Here is a 23054-nt window from a genome sequence, read left to right on the forward strand (position 1 = left end):
GCTCCTAGTACTTATGTTACTCATCCCAGTCAGGCCAACCTGTTCCTCCTCTCGTGGAAGGCACAGTATGCCCAAAGTCCATTGTCGGGGTTGGAGCACAGCTCTGCAGAGGGTGTGAAATTCGTGTTTGGGATTAGAGGTGGGGTGCTGTCCCCAAAGTTCGGACGGATAATGCCCTGGCCAATACGGATCCTAGCGCAGAGTGCGTCCCCAAGAAGCGCATGGGCCAGATTGGGGTCGAAGCTGGCAGGACGGCGAGGGCGGCCCCGGCCCGCCCCCCGGGGCACACGGCCTCCTGGCTTCTCCAAACAGAAGGGTTATTTGATTTTCGGGTCCATCTGGAGCCAGACCTCCAAACTGACCTCAGAGATGCGCTTCAAGGAGGAGTTGTGCCACTGAGCTACCTACGCAATCGCCATCACCACGCCCGTTCCTGGGGATCCGCAGTCCCCACCCCACTTTTCCTTCTCCCACCTCCACCTATGCGGCGGTAAAATGCAGCACTGACAGGGCGCCTGCGCAGTTCTCGGGCGGGGCAGCAGCGGCGGTGGCGGCGGCAGCTATTTATAGTAGGTGACGTCACCTTGAAATAGACCGTTAGGGCCGGCCCGCCCTTCCCCCCTCCCACTCCGGTCGCTCCCCGCCGCCAGGCCCGGCTGCTCCCACTGCGCAGGCGTCCTCCATCCTCCCATCCCCCCGCGCCGCCGCCTCTCCTCCCTCCGCGGCGTCGGCGGCGCGAGCCACAGCGTGCGGGGCGAGCCAGCGAGAGGGCGGGAGCGGCGGCAGAGCCTGCAGTCTGCAGCCTTGGGCCGGCCGGCGAGCCAGTGCGCGTGCGCGGCGGCGGCTTCCGCGGCGACCAGGGAGCGGACGCAGGGCGAGCGAGCAGGCAGGCGAGCGGTGCAGGCGCGAGGCGAGGCCGAGCCACGAGCGACATGGGGGACCGAGAGCAGCTGCTGCAGCGGGCGCGGCTGGCCGAGCAGGCGGAGCGCTACGACGACATGGCCTCCGCCATGAAGGCGGTGAGCGCGCCGGGAGGCCCGGTTGGCCGGCTGGGGATCCCGGCGTAGGGAAAGGATGGGCGGTCGGGCGGCATCTCCCTCCCGGCCCAGAGCGACCCCGCGACCTCGCTGGGCGCGGCCGCCCGCCAGCAGCCCGCGCTTCCCGGGCCCGCCCCGCCATTTCCTGCGACCGGGCCCGGGTGGGGTCTCGGGGGAGGAATGTAGCCCCACGAGGATGGGTGGGTGATAGTGGCCCCTTTCAGGTGGGCGGGGGTCGCGGCATCCCAGCTCGGAGCCGTGGGGGGGGGGGAAGGGTGCCTGAGGAAACGTGAGAGAACCACATTCCTCGTTCTAGACCGTTCTGCCCAGCGTGGGGGCTCACGTCCCTCTCTCCTTCCTCCATACCCCAAATTGTAATAAAGAATCATCTAGTGAGTGGCACCCTGTCTCCTGGTTCTCTTTGCCACACGACCTGAAGTCTGTTTTGATTCCAATCTGTTATGCTCTACTCTACGGAATCGCTCTCTATTCCATCTTCCCACGCCCGGGTCTGGCTTTGTGTGCGAAGACCCCCATCCTGCAGTCTAGACGTGGACGCGAGCTGGAGGGCGGCGGGCGGCGGGTGTGGGGCCCCACGCCTAGGTCCGATGGAGGGAGCAAATGCTTGGACATTAAAATGAGACGTGACTTCTTGGCAAGACAGGGCTGTGTGCGTTTGCGTTCCCGAGATCTTCATAGATTGATTTTGCAGCTTGATTTCCGGTGAAGGACTCGTGCCTAGCCACACCCTAGCACATACCGTGGATTAGACACCACCTGCATATATGAGACTAAGAGTTCCTGTTATCCTCTTACTGCTCTTCTTACCTTTATTTTACCTTTTCTCTAAATGAACATTACTTCTCTGCGTCAAGGTCACACAGTGGTAGAGCTACAGCTGACGGCCACCAACCTGCTATGTTTAACCAGCGTATATCCTCTGGAGACCTGGGAGGATCCGCCTGGGCCACCTTAGACCTAAAGATTCTGCATCTCTGGGGTCGGGGCTCAGAAATCTGCACCCTAACATCCCTCATGGCAATTTTTAGGGGGCTGAAGCCTGACAGTTACTGTCCCGAATTAATGGCTCGATTGTCCTTTTGATGGTCTTGTGAGATTTCTTATAATCTACAAATCTCCCTAAAATTTCAGAATCATGTGAAAAACTGCTTTTAATGCTTTTGATATTAATATCAAATGAAATACGTTGCTGAAGTTAGTATTGAGGATTTTCCAGCTAAGAAAGACATTTCAAGAGATATCTTTCCAGTGGTGTCCTTGTTAAATATTGCACTAGGTGTGTTTGGAAACCAGCATTACCACTCATTTGTTGATAAATTGGTGGTGCTGATTTGAGCCCTGGCATGCTTTCAGGGGTTAGATTGTCTAAACCAGGGACAATCTAGGTCTGGGATCTAAAGCTTTGTAATTCAGGGGGCCCTCTTTAAGGACACAAATGTGAAATGTATTAATTTTGCAAATTTTACAGAATCTACTGTGAATACATTTTCTCTGAAGGGGTTCTGAGCTTAATTTTCTTTGGGATAAGAGCCACTTCTCTTCACACAGCAAGTCACACTAACGGAGTGGTACTGAGATTGTGCAGGCTGAGGCCTCTCCAGACATTTTCCTGAGGCCCTCGTTCACCCTGTGAGTGGGGCTTGAAGAAAGATGACTTGAGGTTAAGAGAAAACGACAAGAAAGGACATTCTGGAGCTCCAGGAAACCTGAGGCAACTTGAAATGGGAAGTAAGGAAGGGTTTGAGAGATGTAACCAGAATGAAATTCAGGTTGGGGAGAGAACAAAACTGGCATTCTAGTGTTCATAAGCAGGCTTGAATAATGCTATTCTGTAGCTAGAAACTTGTGTTCACACATTTTTTTTCCCTGAGGCCAAAAGGTGGCATTTTGCAACTAATGAACCCTCCTGTGTATTGAGAATCTGTAGTATCTCTCTGAAATGATTGATGGGTTGGATAAGCCATCCAGCATTGAAAAATCAATCCAAGCTCCAGTTATGTCATCTGAGAATTGTGATAAAACGATTCCTTCATTGTAACTCCTTTTAAAAAGTCAAGTTTTTTGTCATCTAAATTAATGGAATATATTCATTGGAAAGGACATGGCAGGGTTCAGTGGAAGACAGTTTCTGTTCTACTTACTAAGTTGATATTTGTACATTAAATTTTTTTTTAAGATTTTTATTTATTTATTTGACAGATCAAAAGTGGCAGAGAGTCAGGTTGGGGTGGTGGGGGAGGGGTGGGATGGGGTGGGTGGGAAGCAGGCCCCCTGCTGAGCAGAAAGCCCCGTGCAGGGCTTGATCCCAGGACCCTGAGATCATGACCTGAGCCAAAGGCAGAGGCTTTAACCCACTGAACCACCCAGGCAGCAGCTTAATCCACTGAGCCACCCCGGGCACCCCTGTACATTAAATTCTTAATGTTACTGGGAAGTCTCAGTCCCCACTTTGTTAATATTGTAGGCTTAACGTAGAGCTTTTGGAAAGAGGGGATTCTGGTAACGTGGGTTATCTGGTAATCTGGATTTATGTGGGTTTTCTTTGGGGTGGTGGAAAGGCAGGTAAGTAGACTGCTCTAGCGTAGACTTAGCACACCTGAGTGAGGAGATGTTCCAATGTCACCACGCTGTAACCTTGGACCTAACATCTTTGGGCTTTGAGTCCTTTGAAGTGTAAAACTAGAAGTGCAGGTGTTGCTATCAAGTCATTTTTCAGTCTTTATTCTTCTAACTTGTTTTCTGTTTTCTTTATAATTCAAATGGTCACCTAATAATGCCTGCCTATAATCATTGATGTTCCTTATGCTGCCAGCGTCACCTGGAGGATGGTGTTGGTAAGCTTTAAGAAAAACCGTGCATTTTGGAAACAATACTGTTGCCTCAACTCATTTGAGAACTGCAGTTCCCTGCCTCACCCCATAATTTGAAGAGGCAAGAAATGCTTCTGAAGTGAACTAAAGGAGTATCTTCACGATCTCCTCATCTCATACCTAGCAACTTGAAAAGGTGAAACATTGGGAAGAGAGGCATTGTGAAAGATTCTAAGAACCCAGTTCCTTCTCGGCTGGTCTTGGAATGACCTTACCCAAATTGTAACCTCTGAAACATGGGTATCATACCATCTTATGAGAAAGTGAAATAAACCAAAATAAACCTATAAAGGGGGATAACAGTGTGCATTAGACTTAGTGATTTAAGGAAAGAGGGCAAATAACCAGATTTCTGGTGAATATTCATGGGTGGACATCATTCATTCATGTCTCTTAATTGCCTTAAATCATCTATTTTATAGTAAAACAGATTGTATATGTGCTGCCGAAGCGAGCACAGTAAAACAGATTGTAAATGTGAATCTGTTAAACATCAAAGATTATTTGGGATAGCATGGTGTGTTTTAACACTGTTAATAACAGTTGATTACAAAATTAACAAAGGACAGAGAAATATATCTGAAGGACTTGAAGAATAGCTGTACAAATGTTGAGTGCAAGAAATAAAGCTTCAACTTAAACAGTTTGAGAGGAAGAGGCACTTGGCCCCACCAGTGGCAAAAGGCTCTTATTCCAACAGCTGTGAGATTATGAGAAGTGGGGAAGTGAGCAGGTGGTATATAAAAGGAGAGCTCGACTGAGTCGCTCAGGGTAAGACATAACCCGTGTTGCAGATATTAAAACTAAGTCTGATTTTGAGGTGGACCAAAATTGTGGTTAGTGTGAAATCTTAAAGCCACATCAGTGCTGTAGTTTGAAATATGTATAAACTAGAGAGCATGATTTCCCACTGGGTGGTAATTTGTAATGTAAGTATTGCTTTGCCATACATTGGCTGAGGAAGGAAAGAAGGAAGGTTCTGGGTTCTTGGAGTAGCTTCAATTAAAAGGATTTCAGATGGTGAATAGGTCACAGAGCTTTGAAATTTCATATTAGTGGTAGAATGCAGTGTCACACTTACAGAAATGGTTTGGAAGGAGATACCGCAAATACGTTTTCTGTGTTACAGTTCATCAAATTTATGGAATTTATATTTTACTTATTAGGTATTCAGTAAATGGTAGCTGTTACTCCCATGTGTACATTCTCATTTAATTTTCACAACAACTTTGGATGAACTGACTATGAATAGTTAACTTCATTTTACAAATGAGGTTAAAGAGGTTAAATCTTTTTTTTTAAGATTCTGTTTATTTATTTGACAGACAGTGAGAGAGGGAACACGAGCTGGGGGGAGTGGGGGAGGGAGAAGCAGGCTTCCCGCTGAGCGGGGAGCCCAATGCAGGGCTCAAGCCCAGGGCCTTGGGATCATGACCTGAGCCGAAGGCAGATACCCAACCACTGAGCCACCCAGGTTCCCCTAAGAGGTTGATTTTTTTGAGATCAAGTTGTAAAGCCAAAATTTGAATTCTTAAATTTAGAACTCTCACTTTAGCCGCTATGTAATAATGGCCTATGAGGCTAAGGGACTTTTTATATATATATATATACACACACACACACACATAAAAAATTATGTATAATTATATAAAATTATAAATTATATATATAAAGATATTTATTTGAGTGTGAAAGAGAGAGTTCGTGAGAGAGCATGAGTGGGAGGAGGGGTGGGGAGAGGGAGAAGTAGGCTCCCTGCGGGGCTCGATCCCAGGACCCTGGGATCTTGAAAGGGATAATAGTTCTAGTATACATTCTGGTATATTAGTCATTATTGGTGACTAACTTGCAGGCCCTTTACACAAGTGGGCTTAGTGAAGAAGTAATTTCACGTATCAGATGTAAGTCATTTTTGCCAAGTTTGATTAAAAACAATCTACCACGTATGGTTCTTAGCTATAGCAGAGGAGTGTAAAAGGTAGACTCACACATTTGGATTTTGCTTGTTCTGAAGACCAAGAGTTTTTTTTTTAGCTTAAGAAGCAAAGTTTTAATTGAATTTGAATTCCTGCTATGAATTAGGAAGTGCAGAACTATGTTAAATTATACTCCTATTTTAGGGAATTGTTTCATGTACTTGGCACCAGTTGTTTCTCCACATTTTTTTAAAAATATATTTTATAAGCTGATAGGCCTTAATATTTCATTGTCTGGGTTATTGGTAGAATTCCTCCTAGCGTCCAGGTTGAGGCTGCCTGTCCACTGCCCCACCATTGGGTGCTCTTCCCACTTCTTGCAGTGACTTTCCCCATTGTGGGTGGTGGCCATTGCCTGTGATCGGAACCTGGCATAACTTCTGAAGCTTTCAGTGCTGGTACCTCCAGGGACAGTAGCACGCAGTAATGCCATTCAGATGCGTTGGATTTAATCCTTGCCAGTCCTACAGAAGTGCTCAGTTATGTTAAGAGTAAGAAAAGGCAGTCTCTCCATGATACAAAGGTGGCTCTTTGACTAATGTTAGGCTTTGAGTGGATATTAACTACCTGAACTTACCAAGCTAAGCTTGAAGTTTAGCTTCCTTTTGGCTTTCTAGAACTGCAGCCTTGTTCTGAGGACAGGGAGTGATCTATCCAGGCCTGGGCAAGTGGTGACAGATGGGTAGTTTGCCAGCTTGGGACTAGGCAAAATCTTTACTTGGAGGGTAGTAAATTGGGGAGAAATCGTTAAAAAAGCTCTCATTCCCTGACTCACCATTTTTTTCTTTATTTTTCCCCCCTCCTCTTTAATACATACAGGATTCTGCCAATGAATCCTAAAGATTTTATGATGTGGCATGTTTACCTCATCGTTCATGAGAATTGTTTTCTCCTTTTGCCAACTCTTATATCAAATGCAAGCTTGTTAGTAGCAAGTGGGTGTGGGTAACTAAAAGGTGGGATGGTAGTGGGTGTGTGTAGCCCTGAAGGATGGAAGTGTCCTTTAGGAGAAGTAACCTTTACCTTGACTTTGGCAATGTGGCCTGGCAATCCATCCTGGGGGGCATTTTTTGTTTGCTCAGTGTTACTTTTGAGGTTGGATGTTTCCCAGATTAAGAACTTTTAAATTTTCCCAAATAGTCCCTGGGCTATTTTTGGCATTGGGTCTATTTTTACCCACAAACACATAGTTTATTGCCTGGCCAGTTAGTGGGAGGAGGCCCTTAGGGATTTTTGGGTAAACGAATGGTGTCATAGGAAGATAAATGAGTTAGTGGCCTCTAAGGTTGCTTGTAACTTTAGTACTGCTGTCTGGTCCTAGAGCCAAGGAAAGGGGTGAAGTGATTCCCACTGCCTCCACCCCCCACCCCCGCCAGGGGAGTTGGTGCAACCAAAGGTGGTGGTATGGTAAGGACCTCAGTCAGGACACAAGTTGAATGTCTGGCCTGGAGCCCAATCCTTAAGGGAGGTGGAAAGAGGGGCCTTTATAAATGGGAATGGTCCACCAACTCCAGGTTTTCAGAAAGAGGGCAAATTGGACTAGGTGGGGGAATGGCGAACAGGAAGGCGGAGAGACTGAACAGAGGTGAGGAGTCCTTCAGAGGTGGTGCTGCCCCATGAAGATGTGTCTAGAATGGCTGCCCTGAGGGTAGCCGATGTGTGGCAGAAATGAGGCTATTGAAACTGGCTGGAGTAGAGACCAGGTTGAGAACCACTGGGCAGGGCTCTGTATCCCGGAAATTCTGTGTCTAGGCTTTGCTTCACGTTCCCAGTTAGAAACCATTTGGAAACTTCTAATGGTAAAGCTCCAGTAAATCATCTCCGTAGACTATGCATGCGGAGGACCACGCCACTGCTTAGCGCCGGGTTGGGACTAGTAGTTAGGTTTTCCTTTTTCTTGTACTACATTGCCTCCCAATGTCTACTTCTCTTGATGTGTGACCAGACTTTCCTGCCTCCAGTAGTTTGGAATTTGAAATACTGGGAACTGGTGCTAACAAATCAAGATTGGCTATAAATTTTGTTTGTTTTAGTAGCCTGTCTGATTTCACTTCGGTCTATACTTTTCCAATCTGGGGAAAGCTCCCTTTACTTCAGTTATCCAATCAAGTGATAAAATGATCTTCCTTCCATAAGTTTCCCTTTCTTAACTGAGTTGTAACCCAGGAGTCTTAAAAATACTATATTTAAATGTATCCAGTTATTTCCTAGTTAGGCCCTGGCTGGGGTTCTAAGAACAATGCTTGCTTAGCTGTTAGTCACACTCAGCTGATGCTGATAGTGATTCATTCAGACTGGCAGGAAACCAGATAGTTACATAAACACTAATACTCCTAGTAAATGATTTTTCTTGGGAAGGTGTCATTATAAATATTGCCCAGCAGACTTTTTGGGCAGTTTATTCCTGATGGAGAAGGGCTGCATGAATTCCTGAAACCTACAGATACAACCAAATTTCATTTACACCAATATCAACCTCCTGCCTTTCCACACCTTTTGTTATTGCTCAGGAAAAACAGAATCCTAGAATATTAGAGCTGAAGAGGTCCTTGGAAATAATTTAGACCAGTGCCCCTTGTTTTGCTTTTGATCCTCAGACAAGGTCACATAGCTACTCAGGCTAGACTCTGTATTTCTTATGGGGTTTTTTGTGTTGTTTGTTTGTTTTTTAGTTATGATAATGTCTATTGTACAAACACCGTTAAGGGTGTTCTGTATTCACATATGCATGCAATTTTATTTTATTTTTTTTTAAAGATTTTATTTTTTACTTACTTGACAGAGATCACAAGTAGGCAGAGAGGCAGGCAGAGAGAAGGAGGGAAGCAGGCTCACCGCTGAGCAGAGAGCCTGATGCGGGGCTTGATCCCAGGACTCTGGGACCATGACCTGAGCCAAAGGCAGAGGCTTTAACCCACTGAGCCACCCAGGTGCCCCTATGCACGCAATTTTAAAGATATACTCTGGGGAGTTACTTTGGTGTGTCTGTGAGTCTAGCTAGCAGCTTTATTAGCCACAGGGTGAAATCTTATTGACTCCTTATGGATAACCTTTGCCTTTTAACGTCAAGTGATTTACTGCAGGATCTAAGGAGCTCTGTGATTCTGTGCTTGCCTCATGTTTTACTGAATATTGTCACTGGAAAAGTGAGTCATTTGAGAGGATTCAACAGTCTGAGATTTGCCAGGGTATTCAAGATGGAATTTTGATTTATAAGGATTGCTTCCTTAAAAGATCAAATTCACAAATATCTATAAAGTCTCTTTATTTTTCTAATAAATAAATATGAGTATGTGTTGAAGGAACTCACTGGAGGAGGAAACAAGTGGGGTTACAGGTCTTCACCTGGATTTGAAGGGAGCATGGATTTGGGGTTAGTAGAGAGATTGCCTGGGACTGGGGCAAATCATGGAGAGAAGTGTGGAGACTACTCAATCTCTGTGTGAGGAGGAATGAGGAACCTGGTTTGCAGGCAGCCCTCCCACGGGATGGGCAGAAGCAGCCAGTAGCCAAAGATCACACTGAAGAAGAAAGTGGGATTGGGTTGATTGAGTAGGCAGAGGTGGAGAGACAATCCTAGGCTAGGGATTTGTAGCAAAGAAGTAGGGGTGCTGGGGACAGAGAAATGGGGTAATTTTGGTATTTTTATTGGGGAGGAGATTGCTAGTAGACAATGAAGAACTTAGCACAAGTTTTCTAATTTTACACATAATGATTGTATTTGTTGCTTATGTCCTTGAGTTAATTTTTTGGATCTTTAAAAAAGTTTAAAAGCGTTTCTGATTCTCTGCTGCTCAGTCTTTTCAATCCACGTTAAAGCATGTCTATTTTAATATGCTGTTAATAACTTTCTCCACCGAACCTGGCCTTTCCCCCTTTCCCCTCAGTTGTAGGAGTTTCTGTCCTTACAGTTTAAGTAATATTTTTCTCTGTTGAGTGTTTTATGGTTTCCTAAATATTTTTCTTTTTCTTCTCCTGAAAATTAAAGACTTTTACCAGTCAGTTATGTAATTAAGGAATCCCCCTACCTTATAAAGATAGATGTCAATTTAGAAAATTAGTGGCTTTGCTGGGACCCAGACCCGGGTTTTTCTGATTCCGAGTCTGTGTTAGTCCCCTTGGGCTGCCAAACAAAGTACCACAAGTTGGGTAGCTTAAATAGCAAATTATATTATTGCATTTGGGAGGGTGAGAGGTCCAAGATCAAGGTGTCAGCAGGGCTGTGCTCCTTCTGAAGGCTTTAGGGAAAAATCCTTCTTTGCCTCTGCCTTGGCTTCTGGTGGCTCTTGGTAATCCTTGGTGTTCTTTGGCTGGTAGACCCATCTCTCCAGTCTCAGCCTCCATCATTACATGGCATTCTCCCTGTGTTTGTGTGTCTCCAAATCTCCCACTCCTTATAAGGGCACCAGTCCCTGGATTTAGGATCCACCCTAATACAGGATGACTTCATCTTGACTTGATATCTGTAGAGGTCCTGTTTCCCAATAAGGTCACATTCACAGGTCCTGAGGTTAGGACTTCATTGTAACTTTGGGTGACACAATTAAACAACACAGCAAAGTCCAGCACCCTTTTTACTAACTACATAGCTGGCTCACTTGTTGTTGGCATCATGAACTACCTAAAGTTACAGCTTAGGAAATTTAACATTGCTCCTTAAAGTAATTGGTGCTTCTATCTTGATGCCCAGTCAGTCAGGTAGAGCTAAGTAGAGCTTACTGCTGAGTAAGAGGTAAACATTGAGAACTGGAGAGTTCCAACATGCCCCCAGCCTCTGCTTTTAGGAGAGGCTGGTGGCACGTTCTTGTCACTAATGTATCCATTTGGATTGGGGGAGGTCTCAGTGTAAGCTGGGATTTTCTTGTGTAACCAACTCAGGGCAAAACTGTGGCCACTTGACCTGTGTTTGATCTCATCTGTGAATCTCTTATCTATTAATATATATTTGAGGGAGGTATGATTGGTTCTTTCTAGAATATAAAGTTGGAAGTAGAATCTGTAATGTACTTCCCAGTCTCTAGTCTTTGAACATTTGTTGACAATACCTTTTGCAGAATAGCTGAACCTCAGGGCTTTTTCATTCACTACTACGTACCAATCTTTAGATGATTATATTTATCCCTGTACCTCTGCCAAGATGAAGGCAACATCTTAAAAGGCCTGAATTAAGAATTTCTGAAATCCCTTATCACTGAATATTTTTTTTTAAGATTTTATTTATTTGACAGACAGAGATCACAAGTAGACAGAGAGAGAGAGGAGGAAGCAGGCTCCCTGCCGAGCAGAGAGCCCAGTGCGGGGCTCGATCCTAGGACCTTGAGATCATGACCCGACCGAAGGCGGAGGCTTAACCCACTGAGCCACCCAGGTGCCCCATCACTGAATATTTTTTTTTAAAAAAAGATTATTTATTTATTTATTTAACAGACAGAGATCACAAGTAGGCATAGAGGCAGGCAGAGAGAGAGGAAGGGAAGCAGGTTCCCTGCTGAGCAGAGAGCCCGATGCGGGGCTCCATCCCAGGACCCTGGGATCATGACCTGAGCCAAAGGCAGAGGCTTTAACCCACTGAGCCACCCAGGCGCCCCTGAATATTTTGTTTCAAGTATTTATTTCTTCTTTTTAGACTACAGTCTTCCTTCAGACAGGATCCATGTCTGTTTTTTCTCCAGCTTGTCCATGCTGGCTTGAGAAGGGTTGTTGATTAGGTTCAAAGGCAGATTTCTTTCTAAGAGTTTTGGATTTGGATCTCATTGTTTATCTTTTGGGGATTTTGCAGGTGACAGAGCTCAATGAACCTCTTTCCAATGAAGATCGAAATCTCCTCTCTGTGGCCTACAAGAACGTGGTTGGTGCCAGGCGATCTTCCTGGAGGGTCATCAGCAGCATTGAGCAGAAAACCATGGCTGATGGAAATGAAAAGAAGTTGGAGAAAGTTAAAGCTTACCGGGAGAAGATTGAGAAGGAGCTGGAAACAGTGTGCAATGATGTCCTGGCTCTGCTTGACAAGTTCCTCATCAAGAACTGCAATGATTTCCAGTATGAGAGCAAGGTATTTTACCTGAAAATGAAAGGTGATTACTACCGCTACTTGGCAGAGGTAGCTTCCGGGGAGAAGAAAAACAGTGTGGTGGAAGCTTCTGAGGCTGCCTACAAAGAAGCATTTGAAATCAGCAAAGAGCACATGCAGCCAACACACCCCATCCGGCTGGGTCTGGCCCTCAACTTCTCCGTGTTCTACTATGAGATCCAGAATGCACCCGAGCAGGCCTGCCTCTTAGCCAAACAAGCCTTCGATGATGCCATAGCTGAGCTGGACACACTAAATGAGGATTCCTATAAGGACTCCACGCTTATCATGCAGTTGCTGCGAGACAACCTCACCCTCTGGACGAGCGACCAGCAGGATGAAGAAGCAGGAGAAGGCAACTGAAGAGTCTTCGGGGCCCTGGGCCTTCCCTTCACCCACCACCCCCCATCATCACTTGATTCTTCCTTGCCACAATCACTAAATATCTAGTGCTAAACCTATCTGTATTGGCAGCACAGCTACTCAGATCTGCTCTCCTGCCCCTTGGGAAGCAGTTTCAGATAAATCTTCATGGGCATTGCTGGATTGATGGTTGCTTTAAGCCCATAGGGGCTCTCTTTTCGAATTGTGCAGACTGGGGCGTTCTGAATGAGGCATTCTACTATGCCTATTGATCTATGTGAAATACAAGCAAAAGCAATGGGGAAGTTTAGAAAGAAGAATTAGCCAACACAGGCTACGATTGATATTTAAATGATCCATTTAAAAAAAGCCGATAGTGTTTTGTTAAGCAGTATACATCTTGTGCATGCAAAAAATGAATTCACCCCTCCCACCTCTTTCTTCAGCTAATGGAAAACTGTTAAGGGAAGCTGATTACAAAGAGACCACTCCTCCTTTCCATCAGCTTTATAATAAACTGTTTAACGTGAAGTTTCAGTAGCGCCTTGTTTTGCCTCTTTAAATTATGTGCACAGACCTTCTTTTTCAATGCAATGCATCTAAAGTTTTGATACCTGTAACTTTTTTTTTTTTTTTTTTTGGTTGCGATTGTTTAAGAATCATGGATTTATTTTTTGTAACTCTTTGGCTATTGTCCTTGTGTATCCTGACAGCACCACGTGTGTCAGCCCACATCAATCAAGATGGGTGATATGAAATGCCAGACTTCTAAATTAAATGTTTTGGAATTCAGTGGGTAAATAAATGCTGCTTTGGGGATATTATGTCTATGTGTGTGGTTTTCATCCCCATCCCCCTCCCCCCCACAAAGGAGCTCTCTAACAGATGACCATTTTGAATCCTGGTTTTAGTCTCAAACGCAAGCATTTTTTTTTTTTTTAAGATTTTATTTATTTGACAGAGAGAAAGATCACAAGTAGACAGAGAGGCAGGCGGAGAGAGGGGGAAGCAGGCTCCCTGCTGAGCAGAGAGCCCAACGTGGGGCTTGATCCCAGGACCCTGAGATCATGACCTGAGCCGAAAGCAGAGGCTTAACCCACTGAGCCACCCAGGTGCCCCAAACTCAAGCATTTTTGGCATAGTAAGTTTTCTTACTCTCAAATTCCATTACACATTTTGCAGTATACACATTAGACTCGTGAATTTTCATTTGTTTTCTGTGACCCTAGTCCACAAAGCCTCTCTGATCCACTCTTCCTGATAACTGGTGCTGGTATGGGAGCTGAGCAGATGAAAGTGCGCCAGTCTTCCGCAGTATATAGCGCCTGACCAGTGAAAGGTCAAGCCTCTGCTTAACTTGGGAGGGTGTGGCTTGACCCACCCTGCTGGAATGTTGGTTGATACTTAACACTCAAGGTAGATAACTGAGCTTGTACACGTCCTTGTTTTCTTCATATCCTTTCTGTATTAGATACAATAAAACATCCCTGAAATAATCTTTAGTGATTATTACTAAGAAAGCTTTGAGTATTCTTTAAAACAAAAGCCTCCCTCTGTGTTTAAAAAAGGGAAAGGCCTGACACCTTAAGCTTTCTCCCATCTGCCTTCACCCCAGGGCTTCTCTTGAGGCTTAGGGTTCCCATCTAGACTTCATTCTCTGGTGATAGGGACTAGAGCCCCTCACAGTTTTTATCACCTGCAGCTTGTTGCCCAGGAACCAAACGTGCTTGTTAAGTGAAGTGGTTTAGTTACACGAAGGTCTTAAAATCCCTTAATCTTGACTAAAGCTTGGCACTAGACTGCTGGGAATGACAATGGTCTCTATCCTTGAACTTAACATGGTGGAGCACAGACCTGTTAAGCTCAGAAGTGTAACCTGTTTACTGATTCTGAAGTAGAGGTCTGACCCCTGTGCTGCTAAAATACTCCTTAGGAAGCCTGTTTCAGGTTGACCTAATTGCTAGCTAAAGTGGTTATTAAGTTTCACTTCAGTTAGTAGGTCAGGTATTTTAAAGCTACCAGCTTTATGTAGAAAAGATAACTTGGTTGGGATAAACATGTAGACATTAAAACTTAGATTTTGAAATGCCCTTCACAGGAAGAGCTTTAGGAAAATAATTTGTGTCTTCATTTCCTAGGTGTCTAATGAAAGGTTCGGTCCCCACCTTGTGAATCAGGAAAGCTGAGGTACAGACGTGGACCTCGGATTCCCACAGCTGGTTAAGCTGCAGAGAACAATTTAAGGCTCCTAATCCAGAGTTCCAAATGGCTGGGGTTCTGGCAGTGCCATGTTCCAGGCAGGCAGCCTTGACAAGTCACACAACCTTTAGAAATTTATGTCTCATTTTCTAGTAAGTGTAGTATTTGTAATATGTTTTCATTCAACTCAAAGTACTCTGTGTAAGGCATCTTATTTGGTCTGGGAATGGAGTGTGGGGATGTGAGGACACATAATTACACTTTAGCCCCCATAAGTGATAAATGGGATTCGTTGAGAGCACCAGAGGGAACTATAAAGTGCATGTGCCATACACTGGGAAGGCTTTTCTACTGCACCATCTCAAAGTTTACCTTCCCGTTTTGCACATTCATGTTTTAAAACTTGTCAAGATAAATTTATGAAATAATAGGGTTCTTTCTGTGTTACTGCAGGGGAAACTAAACTACAGAGAAATGAAATGGCTTTTCCAGAGTCACACTGGAAAATTGGTAATACAACCTAGAGTAACATTTAGATTCTTTAAATCTTTGTTTCATGGTTCTTTACTATGCTCTTGGGATTGAGAAGAAAAAATGGGTTGTGGCATTCATCCCATTCTGGGGACACTTTCAGAGCTTTTAATATTTTCATTTAGAGTTGAACGAATTCTACTTGGCAAGGGATGTTTAAGTTTGTTGGTACTACTACTTCAAATTTTCAATAACTCCTCAAATTCTGCTCAAAAATCCATTTGTTTCTGAGTGCTTGGGTGGCTCAGTCGGTTAAGCATCTGCCTTTGGCTCAGGTCATGGTCCCAGGGTGCTGGGATCAAGCCCCGCAGCGGGCTCTCTGCTCTGCCTCTCCTCCCACTTGATCTGTCAATCTCTCTCTCAAATAAAATAAAAAAGTTAAATAGTAAAAATAAAATTAAATAAATAAAAAATGTTTTGAAAACCCATTTTTTCAGTTGGAGCAAAGGGTATTGGGTTCTTTTCTAAGTTTTTATTTTAATCATCTAGTGCTCATCACAAGAAGTGTACTCCTATCACCTATTTAACACCTCTCCTCCCCCAACTTTCCTTCTAGTAACCATCAGTTTTTTCTCTATAGTTGAGTCTGTTTCTTGGTTTATCTCTTTTCCCCTTTGCTTGTTGTTTTGTTTCTTAAATTCCACATATGAGTGGAATACAGTATTTGTCTTTCTTTGACTGGTTTATTTCACTTAGCATGATGCCTAGCCCCATCCATGTTGCAAATGGCAAGATTTCATTGCTTTTTTATGGCTGATTAATATTCCACCGTGTGTGTGTGTGTACACATACCACATTTTCTTTATCCATTCATCAATCGATGGACATTTGAGCTGCTTGTTCAAGGTACAGGATTCTTGCTAATGGAGCTATTGTTGGGTAAATGCTTGGCCATCTTAAATGTTTTGAGAGTGGGGAGTCCTAGATGTCTCTTAGCTGTGTGAACTAGGCTGCATTCGAACTGTTGGGCCCTTCACACCCTCCTATACACTCCTACAGACTGCCTGTCATTCAAGAGACCAAGAGGGCCCTCAGTTTTCAGGAGACCCTCCAGAGAAGCACAAACAGTGATTCACAGCTAGCTAGGACTTAACAGATCATCTTCCATTATGAAATTCAGTCATTAGGCTGATGAAAACAACTGTTTCAAATACCTACTATGTTCTGTACACCTCAGGTATGAGGTCTCTGGATCTTTACAGCACCCCTGGAAGGTAGTTTATTTAATTATTTTGATACTCTTTTTAACAGAATAGGAAACCAGGTATGGGGTAGAATGAGCTAGTAAGAATAACACTGAGATCACAACTGGGGCAGCCCTCTAAGGCTCTTACCACTAAACCATAGGTTTTTTTTTTTTTTATCCCCATCTAGAGAAAAGGAGTCCTAGGAAAGTACAATAGCTTGCCTTCCTGCCTCTCTGGTTTCTTTCCTCCTTCCTCCAGTCCATCCAACATCCCCCCTCAAATCAAATCCTCCTTTTCAGGTCTAATGAAATGCTGCCTATTATGAAACCTCTCATCTGTCTGGGAGCCTTCTGCCAGGAGACTTTGGGTCAGTCTTTGCATTATTATTCTAAATTACTGTGTACATTTCTTCACCTCTACTGGGCTATATGGCCCTATTATGCCTGGCAAAGCTAGGGCTCCAAAAGATTGGGTGAGCTAAAGAATGGTGGAATCCACTGTCAAGTTCATTTTCCTTAAGTATATCTCCAATGCCGTTTTGGAAGGCAGACACTGTAGCAGGGAGGAGAGGGAAAAATAACATTTGCTGACTGCCTTCTGTGGGTGACTTAGTCACCCTGCTAAACGGGGCTTTACGTGCATTTTAAAAAGCAAAGCCAACGATCCTGAGAAAGAGGTTATAGCTGCAACTGAGAGACTCAGAGAGGAAACAGACTTTCATGTGATCACACAGCTGAGAAGTGGCAGAGCATGTCCTGTGCAGGATTCCAAAGTCCTTGTTCTTTTCAGGAGCATGTTGCCTTCAGGCAGAGACTGGAAGCCTGACATTCCAGGTCTTCCTGGATGGGACCCTTCTGTCCTTGTCAGTCAGACTGCTTTCAGTTATATCTTCTTTACATTTGCCTCTTCAAATTAGTCCCGGCCCCAACCCTACCTCCAGGACTCCAGGAATATCCAGCAACAGGGACTTTAATGCCTTTCTTCCTCCTAATCCTTGTCATTCCTTCTTCCAGAAGGGGGGATTCCTTTAGGTGCTACAGCCACAGTATTACTCAAGAGGTAAATCAAAGCACCACTAGGTGAAAGCTCTACACAGGTGGATCCAGCCAGCCTGTTTAACCTGCTTTCCAGTTGGCTCAAGCCATTACTCTTCCCTTCTGGAATGGCTTTCTTCTCTTGACCTATTCAAATCGTATCTATGAGCCTCCCTGACTTAGAACCCTCTCTCTGGGTTCCTGTACTATGGGTCTGTACTACACAACGTCACTGTCACTACATCTTCATCCATTCAACACATTGAGCTCCTACTAGATGGTAGACATTGGGCAGGGTGTATTGCCTGTCCTCATGGATCTAACACTCTAGTGGGGGAGAAAAAACACATAATATATACATATAATATTTTATATATATATGCATTTATATATAAAATAAAAAATATGTATTATAATAATTATGAAAATGTCACTCAGGTTCTTTACAGGGCCTAGCACACAGCACACAAGAATTTGTTGAATTCATGAACAATTGATCAATTTGAACCAGAAATTTTAAAGAGAAACAACCAAAAGGAATCCTTTATTTCACTGCCCAAGTCTATCAATGGGCCACATAAGAAACAGAGGGTCATGATGCCTCACTCATAAATTGGTGGTGTGACCTTGAGCAAGTCCTGGCCTCTCAGCAGCCTCTAAAAACGAGGTGAGTGCTTTGGGTGGTCTGTGTGTTTTTTCACTTCTGAAATTCTGTTATTTTCAACTGCTCTGGGATGGTCCGCGTCCTCTTCCTGGCCTTTTTTCCTGTGGCTCCCCCCCTTTCCTTCCGCCCTTCACATCTGTCCCTTCTGCATCCGCCCTCCACCCCCTTCACTTTCCTGGCCACCCCCTAGTTTCACTGAGATGGTTACCATGGCAACCCCCTCCTGGAAATGACATCACTCATCTCTTAGGCAACTGTTTCCATGGCAGTGACATCATTCAATCACCATGGCAACCCCTGGGAGGACAGTCCTGCAGTGAAATGGGCAAACAGAATTCTTTTTTTTTTTATTAAATTTTAATTTTTTAAAAGATTTTATTTATTTATTTGGCAGAGAGAGAGAGATCACAAGTAGGCAGAGAGGCAGGCAGATGGGCGGGGGGGAAGCAGGCTCCCCGCTGAGCAGAGAGCCCGATCCGAGGACCCTGAGATCATGACCTGAGCCAAAGGTAGAGGCTTAACCCACTGAGCCACTCAGGTGCCCCTGGGCAAACAGAATTCTTATGTATATCTGGAGGTTGGGGCAATGCAGGGAGAATATTAAAAGAAGAGAAATATTTCAGGAGCAAGAAGAAAAAACTTTGGGCTTGTAGGGGGAAAATGGGAAACCAGTGTGGGGTTGGGAAAGAAGCTCTAGAGTAAACCTCTTCTCCTTTCTAATAACTAGATACATATAATGTATTGCCAAACTGGGATACTTGAGAAGGAACATGGGCACCATTATTATTATTACACTGGAATGACATGTGAACACTGAGCCTCTCCAAGTAAACCAGGGAGTATGGCCCTTACCCATAATCAGGCAGGTGCCTTACTCCCTCAACTTTTGTTCATCGAACAAGCATTGATTCAACTCTGTGTGGGGCACCAGTGAAACCACAGTGAGAAAACCAGCAGGGTCCCTGGCCTAATGGAGCTCACAGAGGTAGGTGTGTGTGCTGGGGCTGGGGCTAATCCTGCAGTTACCCAGTGAATGGGAAGGGAAGGTGTAGAACACTAGAGACCTGTTTAACAAAAGTATGTAAAGCAGCCTGGGCAGGAGGGGAGTTCACTAAGTGTGGTTGGGATGGGGTGGGGAGATGTTCTGGCAGATGGAACAGCATAAGCAAAGGAAGCATGCAGAACACCAGAAACTGAAAGGCAATGGTCAATGTGGCATTGGAGGGAGCTGGGTCAACAGAGAGGATGTCAAGGACCAGGCCTCATAGGACCTTGAAGTATTGGAAAGCCCCATAGAAGTGTTTTGAGGAATGAGAGACATGATCCTGTTTGCATTAAAAAAATCTTGCTTGCTATTGTGTGGGGGCAGAGTGGTAAAGTGGTTTGCCAAAGAGGGAGATTGGGTGGTGGGGATCTGGGTGGTGGCAATGAGATGGAGAGACACAGTGGGTAGAGCTGACAGGATTTGCTGAAGGACTAGATAAAATGTGAGGGTGGTGCACCCCAGGAGGCTCAGTCAGTTAAGTGTCTGACTTTGGCTCAGGTCATGATCCTGGGGTCCTGGGATAGAGCTCCACAGTGGGCTCCCAGCTGAGTGGGAAGTTTGCTTCTCTCTCTTTGCCCCTTCCTTCCCTGCTTGTGTGATCTCTCTTTCTCTCTCTCAAATAAATAAAATCTTAAACAAACCATGAGGGTGAGGAAAGACTTGGGATGGTACTTGGGATAGCGTGAGTGACTTGGGATAGGGGTGTGACTGCTTTCTTTCAAATAAGGAAGCAGAGCAGGAAAAAGGGGAACGCAGGGTGCAGCATTTAAGGAGGCAGGCGGAGTCAGGGACAGCCTTCAAAAGGAGTGCCTCCTTAACTGCTGAGCCCTGGAAGGAGAAGTGTTTGTTTTGTTGTTTTTTAGGGGGTAGGGTGCTATTGTGGCACTCAGCCTTCATTTTCACCAACCCCCTAATAATTGTGGAGAGGGCAGGCTGTAGGCCTGAGAACTGACTGCCAATGCATGCCAGCTGCTTTACTGTCCCCACAGGAGTCCAGTGAGGGAGCTCCTCACCGGCCCACCTTACAGATGAGGAAACTGAGGCTCAGGCTGCCAAAATTTGCTGAAGGCCTTGCAGTTTACAAGTAGCTCCACCAAATCTCAGACTCAGGCTTGCTGACCCCTAAGCCCATCCTCTTTCCACCAGACCGTGTTTACTAGCCTCTCCAGTTTCCTGGTAGAAGGGAGGAAGGAAAGAAGGGAGGGAGGGAAGGAGGGGAGGGGGAAAACCAACTGTTTTCAGGCGGCCCACCTCCTTTATCTTCGCCCACCATTTGTGCTAGGGAGCAAAGTGTCTGAGGAGCGATGAGACCCTGCAGCACAGTGGAGCTTCACCATCAGAGTCGCTTTCTCTCCACCACAGCTGTTCTCAGTTGACCTTTAAGGTTTTGTCTTGGGCAGGTCTCCCTAGGAGGAGGAACAGGTGGGAGGCTGAGACCATGCTCTATGCCTCAGCCTCCTCCTCTGTAAAATGGGGATAATGACAACGTTAATTACCATCCCAAACGTTTGTGCTGAGGTTAAATGAGATGAGGAAATTGGCTGGCATGGTGCTCCAACATAGATCGTAATCGATGAATGTTAGTGGCTGTTAGAATCAGGGCAGGAGGGCAGAAGTGTGGATGTGTGTATGACACACGGTCTGTGGATGGAGGCGGGAGAGGCAGGGTACAGCGACATGTGGACCAGTTTGTTGCTAAGGGAGAAGCCTCCTCCTCACCAGCTGGCTCTCAGGGAGACAGCATGGTTGTACCCCTTGTTCCTAATCCCACACCTGCTGCAGGGGGAGGAGGAGTCTGGTCACCCCTGGGAAAAGGGGACTATAGAGAAAGCCCAGGAGCAAGCAGGTGGCATCCATGAAGCTGAAACCTGGGACATGGCTGGTGGACGGGAGTAAGGGTGCTACACCTGGGCCTTGCATTCCCACCCCCCTACCTCACTTCCTAGACTTATCTTAGACCCAACATTATACAACCAAGGTTTTGCTATAGCCTCCAACCACAGGACTCAAAGGCACAAACCACCCTGGGCTTAACAAGGAGTAAATAAACATGAGGACTGGTCTCTGTGATCCCAGTATACACACACATACACACACATCCCTCACTTACTCTGGGTATTACTCAGGGTTCAGCCAGAGAAATGGTACTAGTAGGAGGTACATATTAAGAAATTTATTGCAAGGGGGACACCTGGGTGGCTCAGTGGTTTAAGCCTCTGCCTTCGGCTCAGATCATGATCTCAGAGTCCTGGGATAGAGCCCTGCATCGGGCTCTCTACTCAGCGGGGAGCCTGCTTCCCGCTCTCTCTCTGCCTGCCTCTGTCTACTTGTGATCTCTCTGTCAAATAAATAAACAAAACCTTTAAAAAATTTAAAAAATAAATTTAGCTCATGCTATTGTGGGGCTGGCTAGGCAAGTCTGAAATCATTGGGTACAGGCTGGAACTCTTGCCAAGGGCAGAAGCTACTGTCCACAGGCAGAACTTCTTCCTCAGGGAAACCCCAGCTCTGATCTTAAGGTCTTTCAACTGACTGAGTCAGCCCCACCAAGATTATCTGGGATAATCTCCTTTAAAGTGAATTTATTTAACTGCATCTACAAAATACCTCACCTGAACATCTAGATTAGTGTTTGATGGACTAACAGGAGTGTAGTGTGGCCAAGCTGACACATTAAAAAAGAGCATCACACTCAGATACCAGCTAGGTGTTGTCTTGGGTGGCCTGTGGAACACTGCTTTACTGCATTCATTTATTGACTATTTACTGAGTGCTTACCAGGTGTCAGGACTGGTGCTGTGATTTCCATGCATCTCAGTGAATCCTCAAAACAAACCAAGAAGCGGGGGCCCTTTTTGTTCCTAAATTTACAGGAAAGGAAATGGAGCTTCAGACAGGTGAGGAGCCTGCCACGGTCACACCGTTGGATGTCAAGTCAGAGTGCTTCTGTGCTTCGAGTCATCACTTTCTACAGACTTTCCCTGTTAGCCTCTCCTTTCTCTGCCTTGTTTCCTCTTCTCTTGGGGGTAAGAAGTTGGAGTTCAAATCGCTTCGTGATATGAGCATGTTCCTGACGGTCTGGACTTCAGTTTCTTCCTCTCTGAAGTGACTCGATCCTTCCCAGCTTTTCTAGTATTCTTGCGAAATGGAGGTACCATTTTTGGGACCACTTTCTCAGGCCTTTGCTGCCACCTAGGGGCTTAACAGTGTTAGCCATTCTCCAGAAGTCGCCCTCTGGAAGGTGGGTGACGTGCGTAGAGGCTGTGGAGGTCTCCGGGATGGGAGGAGGGGGCACGTGGAGGAGAGGAGCAATTCTGGGTCCAATAAACACAGACATTGCAAATTCCACTGGCTCTTGCCCCCACCTCCTCACTCAGTGCCCCCAGGCCCGCTGAATCCTCAAAGATTTCTGGGGCCCCCCAGGGGGGAGTATGAGATTTCAACCCTTGACGTGCTCTGCTGCCCGCCTGGCCCCGGAAGGGTCCCGCTGTCCCTCACCCCAGTTAGGCTCTAAAGCCGTCGGGATGCCCAGGCTTCTAGAGGATCTGAGGGGCAGCCGTGAACTTTTCTCACCCCATCAGGTCACTGGACAGGTCCTCAGGGCGACACAGGGTCCAGAGGGGGGTCCGCCCATTCCGACTGGAAAGGAGGACAAGGAGACCCAACAGGGGAATGAAGGCGGCGGATAAGAGGGGCGAAATACAGAAAAGTGGGTACTGATGCGCCGGGTGACAGACGCGGGTTCCCGCGGCTCCAGACTCTCCACCCGCGCCCCGCCCCTCTCCCCGCCCCTCTCCCTGCCCCTCCCCGCCCCTTCCTTCCAGGAACGGCCACCAGGGGGCGCCACATGCCGCTCAGGGGGTTCAGCTCGATCCCTGTAGCGAGACGCGTAGGGACTGGTTGGTGGCGGGAGGGGTGGCGGGAGGAGCGGCGGGGTGAGCTGACGTGGAGTGAACTGGAGGTGGAGGGCGAGGCTGAGAGTCTGGCGGCTGCCCGCAACACTCGCAGCCGCCAACCTGCCAGTCAAGTTGGCGGGAGCGTCAGTACAGCCAGCCTG

At 46.0% G+C, this 23054-nt stretch overlaps 1 protein-coding gene across 1 annotated transcript; it reads left to right on the forward strand.

The window, feature by feature from the left end:
• Nucleotides 1-680: 680 nt before the first annotated feature.
• On the forward strand, nt 681-13156 carry YWHAH (tyrosine 3-monooxygenase/tryptophan 5-monooxygenase activation protein eta). The gene is made up of 2 exons (XM_004766358.3): nt 681-1019; nt 11684-13156. Exons 1-2 carry the CDS (start codon nt 933-935, stop codon nt 12335-12337), a joined length of 741 nt encoding a protein of 246 aa, XP_004766415.1. The 5' UTR covers nt 681-932; the 3' UTR covers nt 12338-13156.
• Nucleotides 13157-23054: the final 9898 nt, after the last annotated feature.

This window comes from Mustela putorius, unplaced genomic scaffold (assembly GCF_011764305.1).
Source record: "Mustela putorius furo isolate JIRA1106 unplaced genomic scaffold, ASM1176430v1.1 tig00000081_pilon_pilon_pilon, whole genome shotgun sequence".
Lineage (NCBI taxonomy): Eukaryota > Metazoa > Chordata > Mammalia > Carnivora > Mustelidae > Mustela > Mustela putorius.

Excerpts from the sequence above, each read along its gene's own strand:
- YWHAH (XM_004766358.3), top strand. The coding sequence starts at position 933 with ATGGGGGACCGAGAGCAGCTGCTGCAGCGGGCGCGGCTGGCCGAGCAG. Across the intron at positions 1,020-11,683 it reads TGGCCTCCGCCATGAAGGCG|GTGACAGAGCTCAATGAACC; the intron begins GTGAGCGCGCCG and ends GGGATTTTGCAG.